Source organism: Lolium rigidum, chromosome 1 (genome assembly GCF_022539505.1).
Source record: "Lolium rigidum isolate FL_2022 chromosome 1, APGP_CSIRO_Lrig_0.1, whole genome shotgun sequence".
Taxonomy (NCBI): domain Eukaryota; kingdom Viridiplantae; phylum Streptophyta; class Magnoliopsida; order Poales; family Poaceae; genus Lolium; species Lolium rigidum.
The window spans coordinates 23,314,049-23,336,428 of NC_061508.1; the positions used below are offsets into that span (position 1 = coordinate 23,314,049).

The window sequence follows — 22,380 nt, forward strand, 5'->3', positions numbered from 1 at the left end:
GGGTAAAAAAGTACTCCGTACATTGCACTTACAATCCCTATCAGAACTACGCTCGTAAACCTCTACGACGTCTTGAAATCTGTGCTGGGGCTTCCCATGATCAGAAGACTGAGGAGTGCTGTTTGAATTTCGATACTCAGTTTCGTGTACATGAGCAGGAACCGGCTACGTAGGTCACCAGAAAACATGGCAACAGGACCGAGAACGAGTAGTATTCAGTTTGTCCGTAGCACAGATCCGAGGTTTCGAACTAATATGTCAGACGTGAGGTCACCACACATGCGTCCGTACGCTCGCTCTCGTCGCATGCTAGCTTGCCGCCTCAGTTCGTGTGTATATATACCCTCGCAGCGATCCATGCCAATCTCATCGAGCTCAGCACGGGACGTACTGCTTGAGTTCGAAGTCATCGATCAGATTCGTGTCCGGTCCCGGCCGGCAGCTGCAAGTACAGTACACATTGCGAGGACGACAAGGGCATCAATGAGGCCGTCGATCGTGCTGTTCGGCGACTCCATCACGGAGGAGTCGTTCGGGGAGGGCGGCTGGGGCGCGCACCTGGCCAACCACTACTCCCGCTCCGCCGACGTCGTCCTCCGCGGCTACAGCGGCTACAACACGCGCTGGGCGTCCCTCGTCGCCGGCCGCGCCATCGCCGCCGTCCCCCGCTCCGCCGTCGCTGCCGTCACCGTCCTCTTCGGCGCCAACGACGCGTCCCTCCCCGACCGGGCCAGCGCGTTCCAGCACGTGCCCCTCCCGGAGTACAAGGACAACCTCCGCGCCATCTGCGCCATGCTCCGCACGCGCTGGCCGTCGGCGGCGGTCATCCTCATCACGCCGCCCCCCGTCAACGAACGCGGCCGCGTCCGGTACCCCTACGGCGGCGACATGTCCGGTCTGCCCGAGCGGACCAACGAGGTTACGGGGCGGTACGCCCACGCGTGCATGGAGGTGGCGAGGCAGTCCGGGCTTCGGGTCATCGACATCTGGTCCAGGATGCAGAAGTTTCCCGGCTGGGAAACCTCCTTCCTCAGGTACGCCGCCGACCGCCGTAGGCATCGCGACACGACAAGACGCGCCGCTCTGTCTTATGCATGCGAGTTGTTTATTGACCCTCTCCATCCATGGTGCAGGGACGACGGGCTCCACCTGACGCCGCTGGGGAACCGGCTGCTGTTCGAGGAGGTGGTGTTCGCGCTGGGAGACGCCAATTTGAGTTTGGAGGTGCTGCCGGCTGACCTGCCGCTCTGCAGCGACATCGATCCCAACGACGCCGTCAAGTACTTCCAGGAGTGACGACGAGATTCCTCCGTCGATCGATCTGCTAGCTGGGGAATTCCGTTCTTTATCTACATACACAAGATGATTATCGTGCTGGATTCGTTTGTTTGCATGCATTCGTTTTAGGGGCTGTTGTATTGTATGCATTCGTCATTTGTTAAAGGAATGTGGAATAAAGACTTGGGCCGCGGAACCAAGAAATTCATCTATGATTTAGAGAATAACCTTGTTCGGCTGCCACGAAAGAATACAATTGAAAATTTCATCTCATGCCCATATCATGTCCTTAAATTTGCCGAATAAAATGATGTCATTAATTTCATTTCATTTTATTTATGCAAGATAAAATAAAATAATTTCATCGATTTTATATTATTTCTACGAAATAAAACAAAATAATGGATGCCAAACACACTCTAATTGTTCATCCCAAATTTATACTACCCCAGAAGCAGTCTGTAATTTTGTGAGTATCATGCCAAAAGATTTGGCTTGCCGATCAAGTGAGTTTTTGATTTCGTCGCTTCGATGCGGCGACGGAAGAGAGCCCGTTTCAATATTTTTCACTGCATGGGAGCATTGTTGGGCTCTAGTGTACGAAATACTTGGGCATCTAGTAAAACAACTATAGCCCAAACTTTTTTTTTATAAAGGAACGTGAAGATATTAATTACATCTAGCCACAATGCAACAGCCTAATTGCACCACGATACACACGACCTTAAAAAGGAAGAAAAAATTAAAAAAGAAAAGCCCCGCTACAATGATCTATTTTTCGTAGCAGAAATACAATCTCCACCAAGATAGTAGCTGAAGACTAAATTCTTCAAAAGCGCTCTAAGGAGACAGTGTACATGCGCCGTCGTCGCCTAATCATAGATCTTAGTTATCACACTGGAGATAATTCCCGCTCTCAAAACAATGCTTTCAACAATGTCATTGTCAGACACAACCGATTAAAGCTAGACCTTGAATTTCACCTTGAAAGGTTAGACTATGAACTTCTCATATGATATTGCCCCCACTTGCATACCGCTGCTACGAGTTTTTGAATCACCAAGAAAATTCCTCATCACCGCAAAGACTTGAACCACCATTACTAGTTCTCGAGTCTCGACTTCCATGACATTCTCAGCCTTGGACTTCACGACGGAACGAAACATGTCCCAAGATGGAAACATATAGCAGTTCTTAGCGATGCTCTCTCCTAAAACTAAACGATCGAAAACAACATGGCTGCGTATGACCGAATCCCACTCGATCCAGCAATCTCCAGGCATTATGCGCCCAATGGAATTTGCTGGCGGAGCCTTCCAAAACTCGACACCCGTCCAAATTAAAGGGGACAAACATCAAATGGATCTTCGTCTTGGTGCAAGAGGAACCCAATACCACCACCATTATTCAGGCGAGCCAGCGGCCCCCATGCTGCCACTCGTCAGTCAACCACCCCCTCTGACGAAAGAGGAGGCAAGCGAACGCATGAAACACACACTCGCACAGGCCAAATGGTCTCTGCCCCGAGCAAGATGCCTAGCACGAAGCCGTTGAAAGGCCAGCGGTGTGCACCACACCGCCTCCCCACGCACCTCGATATTTTCAAACTAGAGCAAAAGAAGAACATTGATTCCACCTGGATCCCATTTCTAGTGTCCACCGGCACACTCAGGGTGTGTTTGGTAGACCGGGGCAACTCAGAATATCTCTCTCTACCCATACATGGTGACCTCAGCCAAGTTGAGTTGAGAAACATCACATGTTTGGCACCCGTGTATGTGTTGAGCTATGCTCATATGAGATGTTGTTTGGTACCATTTGTGCTGAGCTGAGCATGTATCACAGCTGTTTTACAAAATCGTCCTGCTTTTTAACAAAAAGACCCTTAAACAAAAAAACAGAAAAGCAATCGGGTCCGTTCCATTAGAGCTTCTGCCGGCGGCGAGCTGGGGAGGAGCGCCGGCCATTGGAGCTACTGCACGGCGGTGGCGGCCGGCCGCGTCGAGAACGTCCGGTTCCTGGCCGTCGGGTCGCCTTCGAATGTCCAGGGAGAGGCGGTGGTCCGCGCGGTGCGATGGGCGTCCAGGGAGAGATGGCGACCCGCGCAGGGGCTAGGGGCGTCGGCGGCGGGGCCTGCTGCCTCTGCCCGGCGCGGGAGGATGAAGGGCCGACGGCCGTGGGGCGGTGGCCGGCTCCGACGTCGTGGCGGCATAGCGGCGATTCTGGCAGCGGTGGTCAGCCCTGGCGCGCCGTCGTCGGGTGTGGGGCGACGCAAGGAGGCCCTGACGGCGGTGGTCGGCCCTGGCAGTGCCTCGTCGGACCTGGCGGTGCAGGAGCGTGCCGGCGTGCTGCTGGCGGCCGATGTGGAGCTCCCCGGCGTCTACACGGCTTCAGCTCGCGCAGGGCTCACGGGAGAAAAGAAAAACGAAAGGAAGAATGAGGGGGTGGAGTTTGACCGGGTGAGGGTCTGGGGGGGCGTCTGAGTCGGGCGAGTGGGGCATTTTGCGGGATGAGCTCGCCCAGGCCGAGTTGTGAAGCTCGATTTGAGCTTCTCAACTGGGCTAGGCTGAGAGCTCTTTTTTGTATGAGGTGGGCATGGCTGAGATGAGATGACCCGGGCTAACAAACACATATTTCTCTAAAATTCTCTGCTGAGATGGGAATCTCTGGGTTGACCCAGCCTACCAAACACACCCTCAGGGTCACAAGGGGGCTACCTCCCGCTCCAGTGTGTGCCGGAATAACGCACACACTTAGCGCCTCCCTCCTAGGCCGCTCCATAAATGGTCCAATAATAGGTATTTTTTCTCAAATTCATACATTTTTAAAACATAACAAAATTTAAAATTTGGGAAACTTTTAAATCTAAACATTCTTAAAATTCGAATAAATTTAGAATTTGGACAATATTTAATTTTGAATAATATTTAATATGAAAATTTAAATTTGAACAATTTTTAGTACAAACATTCTTTTTAGTTTGAACATTTCTCAAATCTGAGCATTTTCAAAAATTTGAAAATCTCATAAAAACCACGTTAAACTGAAAAAACACACAGAAAAACATCAAAAACCGCATAACAAAACGAACCGCCAAACTAAAAAAAAAAAAGAGAAAACCTAGGGAAAACTAGACCTTGCTCGCTAGTTGGCTAGCCCAGTTACACGCCCTCACTAGCAGGGCGTATTCCCGCACACAGACGGTGTATAGGGTTTCCCGTCACATGGCTTCTCTTTTCTCCTCTTCTCAGATTGTTGGTGTTGTCTCATATCACAAAAAAGGGCTTTCTTATCAAAAAAGAGAAAGAGGACCAACTAATGAAGCCACAATGTCAAAGGTAGTCCCTCGGTCCCAGTATATGCATTCGTAGATCATTAACTGAACAAACATAATATAAATTGTGCAACGGAAAAATCAATTATTAAAAGTATAACATGTCCGATCGATTGTCATATAATAAACTGTATGTTTTTCCCCTCCGCTATAATCCCATGTCCCAGCCTATTTGTTTAGGTTCTCAGAACATTATATTCAGAATGTTTGGACACTTTTTAATTTTAAATTAAATTTTTCTTTGAAAATCTCATCCGGTATTTAATCACTTATCTCTTTTCGCGAAAACGCAAAAGGTTTGCGTTTCGATTCATTGATAGAAAGGAAGTTTACATTACAAGCCTAAGAAAAGGCCGACACCCACAGAACACACCCGACACTCAAACTAGACTACGACAAAAAGGCCGAAATCCGTCGAGTGCTCCTCCAGGACACTACAGAGTGAGCTCCTCCGCAAGACAGAACCCTTGCCGATGAAAGTCGCAGTGCTCGCGCATCGTCGAAATTATGAAGAACCTGCCAGCTGCAGCCAAGACGCGTACCACCTGAATCCCGCGAGCCCACCACGGCTCAGCTGGGAGCATTGCTGCTCCGGCCTCGACCCAAATCCGAGGAACGCCGTCGGCGCAGCGGCTAGCTTCCGGCAACCTCGACAGACGTGCAAGCGTGCAGTCTTCAGCAGCCCGCCAACAAACACAGAGGCCAGCCCACTACTGCTCATCCAGAGGCATGCTCGCGCTGATCGAGGAAGATCCTCATCGCGCAAGCCACCGCGATACTACTCGAGAGGCTGGCGCGCTACCTGCATCGCAAGACACCTCCCATGTGGTCAGCGCTGAGATCCACGAGGAAGATCTACGGCCCGAACTCAAGTTCCCAAGACGACGCCTCCAAGGAGGGTGCGACGTCCAAGACGCCGTCGTCGCCCGATTTGGCTAGCCAAATCTGAGGTTTTCACCCGGAACATGAGACCCTAGGCAAGGGAGGTGCCGAAACTCCTCGGTGACGCCACAAGAGGAAAACGGCGCCCTCAGGCGTCGCCGTCACCGGCCCCAAAGGCGGTGGCTTTCGCCCAGAGCATGGATCCTCACCACTGCAGGCACTATCATCCATCGCCAAGACCTCCTGCGCTGACCCTTTTCTCTCAAAGCACTAGCCTTGGTAGCGCAACCCGCCGGCAGCACGTCCAGCGCGCCAGCTCGGGGGCAGCCATGCCCACAAAGGGACATGCTGCCTAAGAGGGGCACTACTGAGCCGCTAGCGGCGCAGGTGCCACCATGGGGTGGGTCGCTGCGGGACTGCGGGACTGCACGCATCCACCTCAGAGAGCATCGCCGGCCACCCAGCATCGTCCACCTTGTCACCAGCGCCGAGCGGACGCCACGAGCCGCCACGCCAAGATGGCGTAGGGTTCCGCCCAACCCGGCCGGAGCAGCAGCACTTGCGCTCGGAGCCGAGAAGGACGGACAAGGAGGAGGTGCCCGGCCGCACCTGAGCGCCGGAGGGCGGGACGGCCGGGGCCCGCCAAACCCGGATCGGGCCCAAAGGGCCCGGATCCGAGCCGGCAAGCCCGCGCCGCCATGATGTCAACTCCGGCCGCCCAGCACCACCGCCGCCGCGCGCCGTCGCCGTTGCCCCGGCGCCGTCGCCGCCATCCCCAGCCGCCGTCGCCGTCGCCGGCCACCCCTACAGCTTGGCCGCGCCGCCCGCCGCCGGACTTGGTGGCCGCCCGAGGGCGCCGCCGCCTCCGAGCACGGGGTCGCCGCCACGCCACGAGGCCACCACGCCGCCGCCGAGGCAGCCGCGCCGCCGCGCCCTCGTCGAGCGCGCCGCCCTCACCGGCCGCGTCGGCCCGCGCCAAGGCTTCCGCGCGAGGGGAGAGGAATCCCCGCCGCCGCCGGCGCCGGGCTTTGCCCGGCGACGCCCTCCGGCGGCGGCGAGGGGAGGGAGGAGCAGGGGGAGGGGGTCTGGGCCGGTGGCGGCTAGGGTTCCCTCCCGTCGCCCACGGGAGCGACGAGGGGGAACGGGAGACCTAAAGGAGCAGATAGGAAAAAATCCAATCAGCCCCCTCCAAGATTTTATTCGTACGGGTACACCAGTCCTTGCCCCTTACTCCCTTCTCTCTCAAAGGAGATATCAACGAAAAAGGACTTGCAGCACCGGAGCACAAGTGTGCTCAGATTTTAAAAATTCGAAGATTGTACTTTTGAGTTTGAAAAATCACGAGAAAAATAAATCCATGAATACCTACACATGCCCTGTATATGTATGCAAAGTTTTGGTGAAAAAAATTTATTTTAGATGAACTTTTGGTTGTAAATAGGAACAAAAATTCTTAATTTCCCATGAATTTTATGCTTTGTATAGCCCAAAATACAAGTGCTTAGCTGGAGGAAAAAGGCGTAGCCCAACATCATATTCAATCTAACTTACCTAATCCCTCTGATACATAATAAATATCATAATTTTGAATTAAATTTAAACTTAAACCACGACACTTGATAACATTTTTAAGTTAGGTGAGATACGAATATGAATATCTGACCTCACTAGTTGCCAAACACACCCTAATTGTGAAGGAAGACTACTGCCTCTATACAGTTTATAAAAAAACTTTAACCATTAAGTTGATCAACAAAATATAGAATATATGCCACAAAAATTATAACACTGAGAAACTTCTTTTTAATATTGAATCTAATGGCATAATTTTTGCAAAATAAATCCATATTTTATTGATTAAATTAATGGTCAAAAAAATTCTCGAACTATGTAATAGCCTAATGAACCGGGCATGGAGGGAGTACATCTATGTAGTAGCCTAATGAACCGTAACACGAACCGGTATAAAAGGGCCCTTACGAACCGGTATAGATGTCTCACGCCTGGAACCGGTACGAATGCTCCCTTTCGTACCGGTTCGTAAGGAATCCGGTATATATGGCTTAGACGGATACCCATTTTTCTACTAGTGACACTAAAGAGTATCTAGATATATCTAAATTTAGATAAACTTTCAACATTCTTTTATGGACAGAAGTAGTAAATAAAAACCAAGGAAAAATGTCCGGAAAGTGTGATATATTGACTTTATTTTCTTGCTTCCTTCATGAACTACAGAACTCATGTTTGAGTAGTAATCATCTAGAAGCCGAGGGACTTTTAGATATTTCAGCTAACCGCATGGTATGTCGTCCCTAAAAGGACGAGTTACATCCAAGAGCTTTGCACGTCGGGGCGATCGAGTCATCGAGGTTACTAGCTTAATGGTGCTGAGGGTCCGGGCCGCCGGGGCTGGTCCTCTTCGACTCAGAGTACGGCATCGCCGCCCTCCCAGCTGACAAGTGGTCAGAGTCTACCGGCCGCGAGAATACGACGGCGCCATTGCTCCCGTCGACCAGCATTCTCCGACCGAAGCCGACGGTCTTCACCTGCACGAGATCGGCGTCGGCCTCGCAGCACCGGACGGCGGACAGCAGCAACAGGATCATGGCGCACATTACTGGTATCCTCAACGAGATCGAGCTGGACGCCATGGGAGGTTTGGGATATCGGACTAGCTAGCGAGCTTCGTCGTGTGATCGGTGGTGTTCGAGTTCGGTGTACGACGCAGCTACACGAAGACGGCTGATTTATAGGGGCGCCCGAAGTGCGAAGCGAGCGAGCGGTTTGGCCGTTAATTACCACAAAATTAAGCATTGCCATGGACCCATGGTGGAGCTCTCGCCTGTGTCGCACTGACCGCCGCGAAGAACGAATTCAAACGTCGACGGGGGCGATGACCTCACCGATCGAATAAAAAACAGGGCAACCTTCTCTTCTGTTAATGGTCCGGCGGTGTCGGTAAGTTTATCTTATGCCATGTTGCACATTCAAAATTCAACATTACTATCTTTAGTTCCCTCAACTCGCATGCATGCATGTTTTGGTGCATAGCTGACTAATTTCGTTTGTTGGACCAACCCACATTATCTTGGTTCATTGTACGCCAGAGTTGGGAAACCGTTGCATGACATGAGCAATCTCTGTGGGAACGGTATCCTGAACCAGATCACTTCATGCCAATAAGCAAAGCGCCGCAATCTCGAAACTAACATGTAGTAACTTGTTTGGTTGTTTCAAATAATCCTGCACTTAGGGAAAGCAGGTAATGGAATTATTTTACAAAAAGACGTGTCGATCACATAGCTATACCGATCACATAGCTGCCAGAGAAATTTTCTCGCAACAATTGGCGTCTTTCCTTCCAATCAGATGTGTTTGTACAAGATATCGCTAGCAATCTGCCCGTAAGTGTAGCATTACTCGTGAATTTGCTTGTCCACATGACCAACTTTTTGTCCATACTCGATCCACTACGTAGGCACATGATCCAATTAATTTGACAAAAGGTTGTGTCCACGTGCACCATCTGTAGCTCCATCGACCTTGCAAAATTGGATTTGAGCTCCATGGTGTCATCGAGCTTCTATCTTTTTTACCATCTTTTTTATGAGTTCCATTTGGCAAAAAGTACATATGTGGACTTCAAGCTTATCGCCCGGCACACAAGATAGCAAGATTTATTATAAAATAATATATTTGTAATTTGGCCGTTGAACTCCTACTGAATGATGCAATAAAGTTTTCACAAAACGAACTGCACTCATGTATGCTAGAACTTAGCTTTACAAGATGTCCACTGGAGCATGGTGTGTACCGTGCAGAAGTAAATGTGAAAGAAGACTGCTAGTAGGAATATATGTAGATGATCTAATCATCACAGATTAAAAGCCTGAAGAAATACTACCTCCATCCTAAAGACGTCTAAGGATTAGTCAAATGTCAACGTTTTTTAAGTTTGGCCAAGTTTATACGTAAAAATATAAACATTTGAATCAACATGAATAGATTCACCATAAAGTATATTTTCTTCATATGTCCGTTAGATGTAAAAAATTTTTTTAAATACTTGGTCAAAGTTAGTAAAGTTTGACTTTTGACTAATCTTAGACACCTTACATTTCGGGACGGAGCAAATTTTAAGGGTGAAACAAAAAAAAAGGTTCTAGATCTTAAGTTGCTATCTTGGAAGTTGGAGTTGAGGTAACTCGTACTGAAGATGTCATAATTCTTTGTGAGGCTAGCTATGTATTGAACACATACTTGAAAAAGCTGGAATGAGTGACCACAATACACGTCAAGTAACTAAACCAAAGCTGAAAAGACAAGGTTTATCCCACTACATATTGTAGCTTAGTTGGGAGCTTGAGGTATCTAATCAATACTAGGACTGATTTTTCATTCTCTTTGGGAATTAATGTGAGTAGGTTCATGGAATCACACACAATTTCTCTTATGGAAGTTCTGAAGCGCATATCAAGATACATGAGAGGCGGTTGTTTCACTTGGCTGCAAGCTAGTATCTGAGAAAAGGAGTGACATGAGGATGATCTATTGGGTCCGCATCTTTGGCGTCCCTGGTATGGTTCTAGGAAGGAGGTGCTGAAGTCCATAATAAATAAAGGACATGGAAGCATCCGAAGATCAGAAACCAGACGCGAAGAACAACTTAAGGCCCACCAAGTAGCCGACATTGGCATAGGTTTATTTGTAACCGATCCGGATTGGACTCTGGGACCTGGCCTCTCATATAAAGGACGGGAGGAGCCAATGGGGAGAGACAGATTAGTTCATAGCACAATCGATGTAACCCTAGATCTACTCTAGCAACTCAACGACTTTGTGTTTTTTCCATCAATAACATCGGATCACCTTGTTTGTCTGATAAGCCGGCGAAATCACCAACGCACCTCTTTCCCTGAAATCCAAATCCATAACCATGGACATTACCGAGGTTACCCCTCGTCAAGGAAAATTTTAGGATTTGCACTACACCACAGCATTAGAACCCCAACAGATAAGTTGGTTGGGAAAGCAGCTTTCGCTGACAGAACGTCGGTTGGGAAAGGGTTTTACCGACCAATAAGGTCGGTCACTGAAAGTCCAGTCGGCAAAGACCTTTGCCGACCGACATCTCTTTGCCGACCGACTGTTTGTTGGTTCTACAATTTCATTCCCGACCAACATATACTATCCCGACCGACTAATTTTCTCCAACCAACTTTTGTTTTCCTACCAACAGTCGGTCGGTGTATAACTTGCCGACCAACCTTCTGTTGCCCACTTGCCCATGCCAATTATCTTTACCAAACAGTCTGGATGGCGTTGGAACATTAATTAACTTCCAATATTTGGGACAGTCATTTATCAATGTAGTATTAATCAAACCGCAAATTCCATAACAGTAACATCAAACACAATACAAAAGTGTTTCCAGTAATGTGCATATCCTTGAAGATTGTCAAACCAGAACCAATTTAATTCTCGTACAGAAGTACTTTTCATATACTAAAAGGTAACTAAAATAGAGGAAACAATATGGTCCAGTGCCTAAGACACCATAGAGGTTTACAAAGTGATAGCTAAAGGATGTATCTGGCAATTCATAGTTTGCTCCTTTACACGAAAAATCCAATTGATGTGAACCGCCAGTTTCATGGTTTCTCCCCCTCTGGTATATTTTCTGTAGAAGGTAAACAAGTCTCAGTCCATTCGTAAGACAATGCAATTATAAAAAGAATGTATAAAGCATAGCTCTGCACAATTAAGGTCATTTGTATTGTTAACTTCATGTATAAGGGTCTTAAAACATAAGCCTTTTTAGAAAGCTAAAAAGCCTTATATTTCAGAACGGAGGTACTACTTCAATAAGAAAAAGATAACTTCAAATTCATGAGCTCTCCATACTAGTACAATATTAAGAATTTCAAGAAATGGAGCCCAGAACTGTACCCGTTCTACATGAAGCAATTCAGAGCATGTCAAATATCAAAAACTCACGTACTCATGTTATATACAGTTCAATAAACATTAGGAAGGGGGTGTCCACAGTAAAGATATAGTAATGCTATTCAGCCATTCAGGTCGGCGAAGGTTCCTTTCCCTGAAGTAGTACTATATATAAAGAACAACGCGGATTTGCTACCATGGTGGCTAGCTGCGCACCCTGTTTTAGCCATTGGATATAGTGTGCATGCAAATCAATGGGATCAAAGATTACCATGTGTACAAGTGGAGTGAGGTAACGTTCATGTCTTGGCCGTTACAACCGTTAGCATGCTGGCAGCTGTGTAGTTTTGTATTCTACATTGTAGAATATGAGCAACGGTTGAAGTGTAAATCTAACTGTAGTACAAACATAAATACATTTCACAATATACTTGTGTTGTACTTCTGTTTTTACACTATCGTATACAGTCAGCAGCGGCTGCTATGTGCAAGACAAAATAACTCAGCACCAACTTCTTTCTTTGCATAGCTAATCTCCAGTTTGCATTGCTAATCTTGCAATCAGCACCCACTGCTTTTCTCAAGGAAGTAACTACATATACTGATGCATTTTGATCTGTAGTTACATTTTGGATACTGTATTTTGATGTGGATAAAATTATGTATGGGTAACTCTGTAATCTGTATTTTGATGTGGATATCAATTGGTATGGATATATGAAACAGTAAGATTATGTTGTACAAACAAAAACTAATAGTGTTGCCAGCCAGTCTATTATGCAAGAATTTATTATAATGACTCCCTCTGGCAAAGTTCTATACCTGAAGTGAAAACTTGGGATTACCATCAGAACTGCGTTTGAAACTACCGTCGTCACTGTCGTTCGTTTTGCCATGTCAGGATGGAAAGAGCTGGCATTTGCATGCCTTTGACAGTAGCTGTATATGTACAATGAAAATTGCAACTGAAATTACTCCTCAACCGGACATTGCTCATTTTGAACCGTTATATGCAGAGTGATCCATCCGTGGCACCGGTGTGTGCAGAGTGCGTCCAGCAGTCTTCAACCTATTTTTTCGTATCGTCCAGTGATTCATTTGCACTTTCATTGGATAGTTGGTTTGGCGTTTCACTGAGCTACGAAAAAACTGCATGTGCTATGGACTGACTTTTGTGTTGGTTCTTCGACCATGAAAATGCACTTTCATTGGACAGCGCGGTTGGCGTTTGGATTGAAGCAGATTGCCAGAATATCAACGACCTTACCCAGGTCTCTTGAAAGGAGAATTATTCGCACTTTGCCATCAGAACAAAAAACAGAAACATGATAACATGAACTGTACCCAAATTGTGTTGCTCTAGCACCCACAAACTGATCTGGAAAACCCAAATCTGTAGCACAAATCCACACTATACAAAAGCATGAAGCAAAATCGGGAGCAAACCAAATCCCAGATACTTCTCCTTAATTACCAAAACAAAAACGATTCCCCGTGAAAGCCACCCAAACTTTCTGCAAATCAGGGAGGCAGGAGACGAATCTTTTGCACCAAAATATGGCTCCTGCCGTCCTACGACTCCTCCTACCTCGTGTCCGACTCCGTAGTGCTCTTCCTCGTCGCCTTGATCTTTGCTTCGTGTGGCTTCCTGGGTTGCGACAGCCGCCGATGAAGGGGCCGGTGGAGGCAGGGCTTGCACAGGCGACCCCAACCTCCATCTCTCTTACCTTGTTGTTGTTGTGCCGAGGCTGGAGGTAGTAGGCCCGGTCGAATACCCAGCACGCACGCGCAGGCCGCCTGCGAGCGGAGGCCAGCCCATCCTCCCTCGACCTCTCCGTGGAGAGCCCGTTCTTGGCGATGTTGGGCAGCCAACAGCTTGCGTACGCTTTAGCGCGTCACCGACGGTCTTCTCATGGACGGCGCCCGTCGACTTGACAGCCACCCTATTGCGCAAGAAAATGTCGACGGCGAGCTTGGCCCATCGTGTGCACACTACAGAGATGCCGATGCCGACGTCAACTTGGCGGGCATGGTGGCGGCGGCAGCAGGGCTAAAGGCGAAGGAAGCGATAAAGGAGTCAAGCTCGTGCCCTGGGTCATACTACATGGGTGCAACCATTAACCAGAGAAACGTGAGTGAGCCATGATAAGATTTGATGGTGGAATCGGCTAGCTGCTACTGTAATAGGAAATGTCGTCCGTTTTTTACTTGTAAAGATCCAGAACCTTTTTACATCAGATTTGCATTGAGAACTGGCGGGTCTATGTATTACAAAGTGTATTACATATGTATTGCTGTGGATTCAAATTTCGAAAAGTGTGCTCTTGGCCAGCTGTGTAGGTGACGGCGTTAGCCTGATCCGTTTGAGGAGTGTGCTCCCGAATGTATATCTGGTGTAATATACACTAGATCGGATGGCTGCTAGGGTGTGCACAGCTAGCCACCATGGCAGCCCACTATTTTGCATATAAAGAAAACCACAATTGATACTAAGTATAATGATTTTTCAGCTAGGGTAATGATGAGTTGTTCACAGCTATAGATGAAGGGGGATCAAACTCATCTAAATAATTAAGCAACGACCATCAAACCATTAGCCTAGTGCTCATTGCATTATCATGTGACGCTAACTCGCTATGTGAAAAGTTTACGGTTCAATCTATCTTCCTATTGCTTAAACATACCATGATACAAACATCTCAGTACTGAAATAATTTCACTGCATAGCTGAGTTAGAGAAATAACTCTGCGATGGGTAAGGAAGATGCTATGGCTTGTACGTCACCTATACACAAGTCAGCATATCTAGCAAAATTATCACAAGTCAGCGTCACACATCACTTGCACAAATTGTGGAGAAAGCGCAGTGTTGGCAATTACCTAGCTAAATGGCCATCCAATAGACCTTGTGACACAGTAACACTCGTACAGTGTCTTGATCGACCTTGCTTCAAGACCAGTCCGTGCATTTAGAAGCAAATCCATGCCAATCTGAAAGTGATTATTTCAGAAAGATGTAGGTTAGGCATATATTTCAGAGCTGCCTATAAAGAAGAAAAGATCAGGATAACAGCAATGCATTAATGAAAGCAGCAGTATTGTAGTCAGGAGATAGGAGTAATCTCAATAAAATTACAGATAGAGAAATAATATCTACTTCATGGAAAATATTAGTGATTCTATTACTTGAGTACACGCATACTAGGAATTTTCCATGCTTGAAGTAATTCAGATCATTTCAAATATCAAAAACTCGCATTCTCGGCATTCACATATTAACTAGAACAAAATAAATGTTCATGACGCTAAGAAGCAATTTGTAAATGTACTACTGGTACATGCGGGCATTATGCACAGCATGGTCATTCATTTCTCACCTTCTGCAAAATTATGTAACTTCTCAGCATATACCATTGAGCTTTGAATAACAGATCATAAATAGAATCAACGTAATCATTCCTTTTTTTTTCCATGCTGCATGATGGTTATGGCAATTTCAATTTGTATGCAAGAAAGATATCAGATGCTAATAAAGGTAATTTTATAACAGTACCATGTTGTCTAGAGAGACGATTCTAGAATTGATGTGGTAAGCCAAATATAAACTTAAGACAATGCAAGAATATAACAGTTTATTTCTACCTGTCTTGTAACACTGAGCAAGAACTTCTTCAACCAGTGAAAAACGACTGACCATCAAGTCTTAACTATATTCTTAATTATATGGCAAATAGCTACCAATAAGACCTATGAGCTTTACAAATGCTCCGAGGAGAAATTTTTTAATGAATGAATAATGTAATTGTAGATTCATTACTCAAACATGTAGTCGGTTGTACAGACTGTCAACTACAATAAATAAATAATATTGTCCAGTGGGTGCAGATTACTGGGAAAGGATCGATAAAAGTACATTAGAACTTAGAAGAATGTGTACTGATGTTTCCTTGTATTTTGGTAATAATTGGACATGCATTGCTGTATGATGGAATATTAAATTGCTTATTATATTGAAGTGGTTAATAAATGTCCAATAGTCAAAAAGAGTTACTGAAGTGGACCTTTGAAAAGCAGAATGTTTGATGCATATTTGTACACTTCTTATCGATTTCCTCGGCCCGCTCCTTCCTTGCTTTGCTTATATCCAACAGACAACATCCTTCCCACCGACTACACTCTACAGGGTGCCATCATTCAGATACATATAGTGATAAATAGAGAAGATGTAGATCCATGTATGTGAGAGAGAAATAGATTTACCTGCAGGTAGAAGTTTCAGGGGCAGGGGGTCGCAGGGAGCCACCGTTGGGACTTCACGAGTAGGCCAACAAAGCGCGCATCCATTGGGAGCTCGTAAGCAGGTCGACCTAGCGCGCTGCCGCAAGGAGGAACGCCTGGTCACCAGGAGCGAGTAGGTGGCGGAGGAGCGAACTGCGGGCAGCGTATGGTGTCCGTCGAAGCGCCCCTCCCTTGGAAGCTCGTTAGCAGGCCGACGAATCACGCCGGCACCGGGAAGCCGGGAGGAACACGCGGTCAACGGTCGCGCAATGGCAGGGGCTCGTGGGCTGACCGACGAAAATAGCCGCTGATGGGAGGGCGCCGGCAGGTTGCCTGCAGCGCGACGGCAGGGGAGCCTAGGCGGAGCGGCGGCGGCGGCGCGGTGGATGGAGTGAACTGCAGGCGCGTGGGTGGGGCAGGATAGGGTTCTGTTCTGAGATAGGAAGTGTGGCTGTGGGGTGTCGGTTTGGATTTGGGGGGCGGCAGCTGAAATTTTTGGGCCAGGCATTTCGCGCTACGCCTTTCAATTTTTCGCGCGCCTTCGCCGGCCCAGTTAGCCACGCACGGTTGGTCGGTATTGCTTGCCGACCGACTGTTGGACGGGATGAGAGAGTATTGCCGACCCATGGTTCGACCCGAAATGATACAACTTTTCCGACCGACTGTCTAGCAGTATAGGCCACTATCTCCGACCGACAGTCCGAAAAAATCATTACCGACCGACAGTTAGTTGGTATACTAGACTTTTACCGACCAACGTCAGTTGGGAATCTAGTGCTGTGGTGTAGTGTTGTCGGTTACAACGAGAGTGACTTCTCAAGTGATGGAAATGACAGGAAGAGCACTAGTTGCATAGTATTTTTCTTTGGTAGAACTTGGACATCACAAAAAATATAGAGTTGTTGCATTGTCATTATGTGAAGCTAAGTATATCTCTGTGAGCGCTGCAGCTTGTAAAGGCGTCTGCTTGAGCAGATTGCTAGGAACAGCTGCAGGTTAAGGAAGTGTGATGTCTAAAGATGAAGATTTGCAACCAATCTGCTATTTCCTTATACAAAAATCATGTGTATCATGATCGTAGCAGGCATATACACACATGTTATCTTTTTATCCGTGATTCTGTGGAAGAAGGGAGCATCGTTGTAGAGTATGTGAAGTAACCAAGTCAATTTTGGGAAATAGCATGTTCAAACGTGATCAAATATGCAGTGAAATAAGATGTAAACTTTAGTTCCACTAATGCACTAACTCCACGAATCGTTGCAATCATGAAAGGAAACATATGCATCAAATATATATGGAGAAACAGATTCTACCCCAACAGAGGACAAGTATGGGTGCTCCCAACACACAGGTAGCTGATTTCTGCATGTAGGTAGGACAAGTCGTATATGCTCTCGGCACATAGAGGCGGCAATAAGCAATCAACACGCAAGGACGATAATTTTTTACGTGGAAAACTTCTCAACTTGACAGGAAAAAACACGGCTGAAGGTGACTAAGTCTTCTTCCGCTATTATCAAGTGGGGACATAACTTGTTCTTCTCTAGAGAGGAAATAGAGGATCTCACACATCAAGATACTTGGATGCCATTAACAAAATTTGAGGCACAAGAGCTAAGTATTGAATGTAGATATCTAATATTCACAACCTTTTTAGCTTCTTCCTTCAATATTCTATCATCCCCTTCGCTCTTGATTTTCTTCTCCTTTCTTCAATGGAGACTAATCTGGGATTTCGTCAGGCTTACCATCTCCTTTTTCTCATGTGCAATGTCCAAAATGACTCTCAGTCCTAACTCTAATGGGTAATGGGCTCTTGCTAGGCCACCTGAAAGGATTTATAAGGCCATATCCTCACAACCCACATGAGGAGGATACCCAACAACCACTCTTGAGGATAAAATTTGAAAAAGTTAGGTAGAGGCTAGGACTTGGTGAAGTGAAGAAAAACGAGCTCAAAATTAAGGCACAAATTCTTAGAATTATTCTTTTGCTTAGCCTTGTACATTCATTTCACTCTGTTGTAAGAAATTCGCACAGGTCACATGTATACATAGGCCATGCCCTGTTAGAATTCCCTCCTGACTTCTAGCTACCACCAAAACGGACAATGTAGGATGGGGAGCGCCCATGATCCATGTCCTAGAAACGATTTTATACCTTCTCCCTAGTGGGTAGATCGATGAATGATTAACCCTAGAAAATACCAAAAAGGCACGCGGTGTAGTGATGACGCTACACCTAGGAAAAACTCGATCTAGGCTAGGTCGGGCCCACAAAAGCCGGCCTGATGCTGAAAACATAGGCCCGAGCTTCGCCGGAACATGGAAAAGCCTGGCCTGACCCGACTATTGCGGTATTGCCTAAATCACATAGTTTCTTAGCCCATGCTCAGCCCGGCCCACCGAGTTGGGTCGGGCTTCCCATGCTAGGTCTAGCTGATGCAGCCCCTACTCCTCAGTGCCTCTCTGTTAACCTCTGAACATGGCGTTTGATCTGTGTGTGCCCTTCAACTGTTCAGCCATAGGTCTAGCCGAGGATCCCAAGTGATTTGAGTTTGCCTTTGTGCCCGCTATGATAGTGAGATTGAGGGAGATTCTATATCCATCCATATGAACCAGACGTTTAGCTTCTTCCTTTTTTTTTAGCGTACAAGGCTTAGTGAGATCAGGCAATTCCTATTCACCGCTTAATGCGGGCGCGATCACACGCGCCGCATACTCTATCGCTCTATGGGCCTGGCCCATTTCTTTTTGTTCTCAATGCGTCTGGATCTTCCTTACGGGAACTACGATGCTTCGCACGTTCTCCTTTTTTCTTTTTCGCCTTTTCCTTTACAAAGTTTCGCCGGCATGTTTTCTTGGTTTTCCTAGGTTTGATTTTTTCTTTCTTTTTCTCTTTTCTTCACGTTTTTTATATTTTCGCCTCTTTTTATAATAAATACATGTTCACATACTGAAAAATGCTCATGAGAAAAATAGTTTTACGTTTTTCTTTGATTTTTTATCTATTTAAATAAAATAGTTTAATTTAAAAACAAATAATATAATTATATACATATTGAAAAATCGTTCAACTAAAAAATGTTCATATTTAAAATTACCCAAATAACATAAATGTTCATCTTGAAATATGTTCGAATAACATAAATGTTCATACTAGAAAATCATTTAGATAATAAAGTATGTTCACGGATTTTTTTTAAATATGTGGTCTAAAAAATGTTCACATGTTCAAAAAATAATGTTCACGGGTCAAAAAAAAAATGTTCACAGATCAAACAAAAGTATTCACAAGTTTCTAAAAAAGCATATTCGCGGACAAGTGAGTTTTTTTGGTTTATAAGTTAGTTTTTCTTTGTATCTCTACCGGTTTTTTCTGGTCAGAACTTTTTCAATTTAGGACTTTTTCAAGTTTATTTTTTTCCAGATTAGAACAATTTTTGAAATAATTGTTCTACATGCAAATCGTTGAAATAAGAAATAAGAAAAATGTTTATGATTTTGAAAAACAGTTCACATGGTGAATCGTTCGAATTTTTCATTAATTTTTTCAAAGTGGGAAACCGATCGTTACTCATAATTTTTGAAGGTGTGATACTAGAATTTTTCAAAGTTGTTCAACTCCCATATATGTACAAGGTAGAAATTCATTCAATTAACAAATTTGTTCGATGTGGTAATCCGTTTGATTTTTAGAAATTGATTAAGTCTAGAAACTGTTCAAGGTGGTAATCGGTTCATTTTTTCAAAAATGTTCAACGTGGGACTTTGTTCATTTTCAAAAAAATTCAAAGACGTAAATTGTTTAAGGCAGAAACCGTTTCATAGTTGGAATTTGTTCATGTAATAGGAAAATGTTCAAGGTGGAAATCCATTCAAAAATGTTTAAGTTGGGGACCGTGGAAATTCAAGGTGGAAATCCATTTATAATAGTTGCAATTTGTTCATCATGGAAATATGTTCATATCTTTTGGAAAATCCGTTCATCTTGTTCAAATTTGTTTAAGTTGGAAACTGTTCTTGCATTAGTATGAGGTCGTTGACTGCATTTTAAAAATAGTTTAAGTTGGAAACCGTTTGGTAATCCGTTATTTTTTCAAAAAAGTTGAAGGTGTAAATGCGTTCATTTCATAAAATTTGTTTGTATACGGAAACTGTTTTAAGGAGTAAACCGTTCATAGTTGAAATTCGTTATGTAATAGATATGTTTCAAGGTGGAAATCCGTTCAATTCTTATAAAAATGTTTAAAGAAGGAAACCATTTCATGCTTGGATATTTGTTCATCATGGAATTCCGTTCATCTAACCAACCTGGAAAAATCCGTTCTTCTTTGAAAATTGTTTAAGTTCGAAACTATTCAACATGGAAATTCGTTCATTTTTCAAAAATGTTCAAGGTGGTAATGCGTTCATTTTCAAATTGTTCATGCTTATTGAAGGAAACCGTTCATGCTTGGAATTTTGTTCAATGACGAAAACCGTTCATGTAGGCATGTAGCCAACCTTTTGGAAAATTCATTTTTTTGAAAATTGTTTAAGTTGGGGACCGTGGAAATTCTTTTTTTTTAATGTTCTTTCATTTTCAAATCTGTTCGGTGATGGAAACCGTTCAAGGCGGAAACCGTTGAAGGCTGGAATCTGTTTCATAGTTGGAATTCGTTCATGTAGTAGAAATGTTTTTAAGGTTGAAAATCCATTCTAAAATTAAAAAATGTTTATATAACTTTCATCGTTGTTATTTTTGAAAATCCGTTCATCTTTTGAAAATTGTTTAAGATGGAAACCGTTCAACATGGAAATCCGTTCATTATTTCAAAAATGTTCAACATGGGATTGTGTTCATTTTCACATTTGTTCATCGACAGAAACCGTTCAAGGCAAAAACTATTCTACTACATGAAAATCTGTTCATCTTTCAAAAATTGTTTAAGTTGAAAATCATTCAACGTGATAATCCGTTCATTTTTCAAAAATGTTCTAAGGTGGGAAAAAATACATGTGTGGGTTTTTTGTTTTGTTTTTGTGGTCACAAAGTAATCATAATTAAAATGCATCTTAATTAAATTAGCATTCCGGACTGTGAATGTTAATTCCATAAATTGGTAGCATTCTTCTTTAAGAAATTGGTAGCATCTAGCTAGACAAATCTTACTATAGCTCAAAGATGTATACAAATTAGATTAGAGAAGAACATTCTCCCCATCAGTTTGGGATTTTCCATTTGGGCACTAAGCTTTTGAACACATGTATCTAAGTCACAATTTCTTTTCCCAGTAAAGGCAGCATGGTTGCTCGAAAAACTGTTTGGGTTTTAGGATTCTTTTTTTTTCGAGAATACGCCAAATTGGCGTACCAAATCTTTATAGAAGGGAGCAAAGAACATTTACAAGACGGCGAGCGACATTGCGAACAATGCGCCAGCCCACCCACACACTCAACACGAAGAAGCCTACTCTCGCGGCATCAGATTTCTCCCTCCTACTCGCGGTTTCAGGATTCTGAATCTGAATGAATAATGTTACTCTACAAACACAGTGTGCATAAAGGACCTCATGTTCCCTATAGATTAAATCCTCCTTCACTACCAAAATGTCTAACCATCTCCGGGGATGATTCTTCAGGCAATGAAGTTGTCAATGACTGTAGCAAACAGGAGGGCAGCCTATTGATAGACGAGGAGAAGGAGACGAACTGCCCATGTACCTAATTCTCTCTTCAGATGAAGCATATTACTATGTAGCATAACCTGAAAGAATCATCTGCTGAAATAACTGGAACTGAAAAAAAAATGCATCAAGAAGCAGTATAAGGAGAAAAGAAGCAGCTACAAACATTACGTGCGAAAAGCTACAGGACGAAAGAAAGCAAAGAAAAGCGAAACGGAGAAAGTAACGTGAAACGGAAATGCGAGAATGAAGGAGAGTTACGTGCCAAACAGTAACGTGAAACGGTACGTGCGAGCGAAATGGTATGATTAAATGGGCCAAGCCTATTTAAGCCTATCCTTCGTACTACAGGTGCGCGGAGCCAATCGTCCGGTCCGCTTAAAGCGGTCAATAGGCGCACCCGTGAGATCACGGGTTCAAAAAATTTCTGAATCATCTCTGGGGTGAAAAAGGGCCGTAGCCCAACATCATATCCACTAAATTTGAAGGGTACATGTTGATCCAATGCATACATATATATAGCGTCTTTAAATTAAAATATCTTCTATTCTATTCTTTCGATGAGCGTAAAAATTAGAAATATTACACTTGTTTTTTTGTCGCGTACATGGAAGCTATTACAAAACTCAGTTTTGAGTAACCAAGCGAGGGACTTCGGGTGTCGTTGTAGACGAGTTGCGTGCAAGAGATTGCACGTTGGGCCGACGGAGGCTACTAGCTTAATGGTGCTGAGGATCGGGGCCGCCGGGGCTGGTCCTCTTTGACTCAGAGTACGGCATCGCCGCCCTGGCAGCTGACAAGTGATCAGTCCCCACCGGCTCAGCATTGCTCACAGTGACCAGCATTCTCCGGCCGCCGGTCACCCCCTGCGCCCGGAGGCGATCAGCAGCCTCACTGCGCGAGACAGCGGACAGGATCAGGACGAGGAGAAGGAGCGCCGGCATCCTCAACGAGCTCGACATGGACGCCATGAGAGGTATCGGACTAG

At 45.0% G+C, this 22,380-nt stretch overlaps 3 protein-coding genes across 3 annotated transcripts; 1 reads left to right on the forward strand and 2 right to left on the reverse strand.

Annotated features, from left to right (window-relative positions):
• Positions 1-443: 443 nt before the first annotated feature.
• On the forward strand, positions 444-1,296 carry LOC124669477 (GDSL esterase/lipase At5g45920-like). The gene is made up of 2 exons (XM_047206098.1): positions 444-1,034; positions 1,134-1,296. Exons 1-2 carry the CDS (start codon positions 484-486, stop codon positions 1,294-1,296), a joined length of 714 nt encoding a protein of 237 aa, XP_047062054.1. The 5' UTR covers positions 444-483.
• Positions 1,297-7,875: 6,579 nt separating this feature from the next.
• LOC124684783 lies at positions 7,876-8,148 on the reverse strand. The gene has a single exon (XM_047219034.1). The coding sequence runs from the start codon at positions 8,146-8,148 to the stop codon at positions 7,876-7,878; it is 273 nt and encodes a 90-aa protein (XP_047074990.1).
• Positions 8,149-14,188: 6,040 nt separating this feature from the next.
• On the reverse strand, positions 14,189-16,229 carry LOC124705415. The gene is made up of 4 exons (XM_047237145.1): positions 15,704-16,229; positions 15,505-15,620; positions 14,324-14,434; positions 14,189-14,248 (listed from the first exon to the last, which is right to left on the reverse strand). The coding sequence occupies exons 1-3, from the start codon at positions 16,227-16,229 to the stop codon at positions 14,324-14,326; spliced, it is 753 nt and encodes a 250-aa protein (XP_047093101.1). The 3' UTR covers positions 14,189-14,248.
• Between the last annotated feature and the right edge of the window lie 6,151 nt (positions 16,230-22,380).

What these genes read in the sequence shown, in the direction of transcription:
- LOC124705415 (XM_047237145.1), bottom strand. Translation starts at nt 16,229, where the DNA reads ATGCCTGGCCCAAAAATTTCAGCTGCCGCCCCCCAAATCCAAACCGAC. An exon ending in CCTGAAACTTCTACCTGCAG is followed by an intron (nt 15,621 to 15,703) that starts GTAAATCTATTT and finishes GGCACCCTGTAG; the next exon opens with AGTGTAGTCGGTGGGAAGGA. An exon ending in AAACATTCTGCTTTTCAAAG is followed by an intron (nt 14,435 to 15,504) that starts GTCCACTTCAGT and finishes AATCACTTTCAG; the next exon opens with ATTGGCATGGATTTGCTTCT.
- LOC124669477 (XM_047206098.1), top strand. Translation starts at nt 484, where the DNA reads ATGAGGCCGTCGATCGTGCTGTTCGGCGACTCCATCACGGAGGAGTCG. An exon ending in TGGGAAACCTCCTTCCTCAG is followed by an intron (nt 1,035 to 1,133) that starts GTACGCCGCCGA and finishes TCCATGGTGCAG; the next exon opens with GGACGACGGGCTCCACCTGA.
- LOC124684783 (XM_047219034.1), bottom strand. Translation starts at nt 8,148, where the DNA reads ATGGCGTCCAGCTCGATCTCGTTGAGGATACCAGTAATGTGCGCCATG.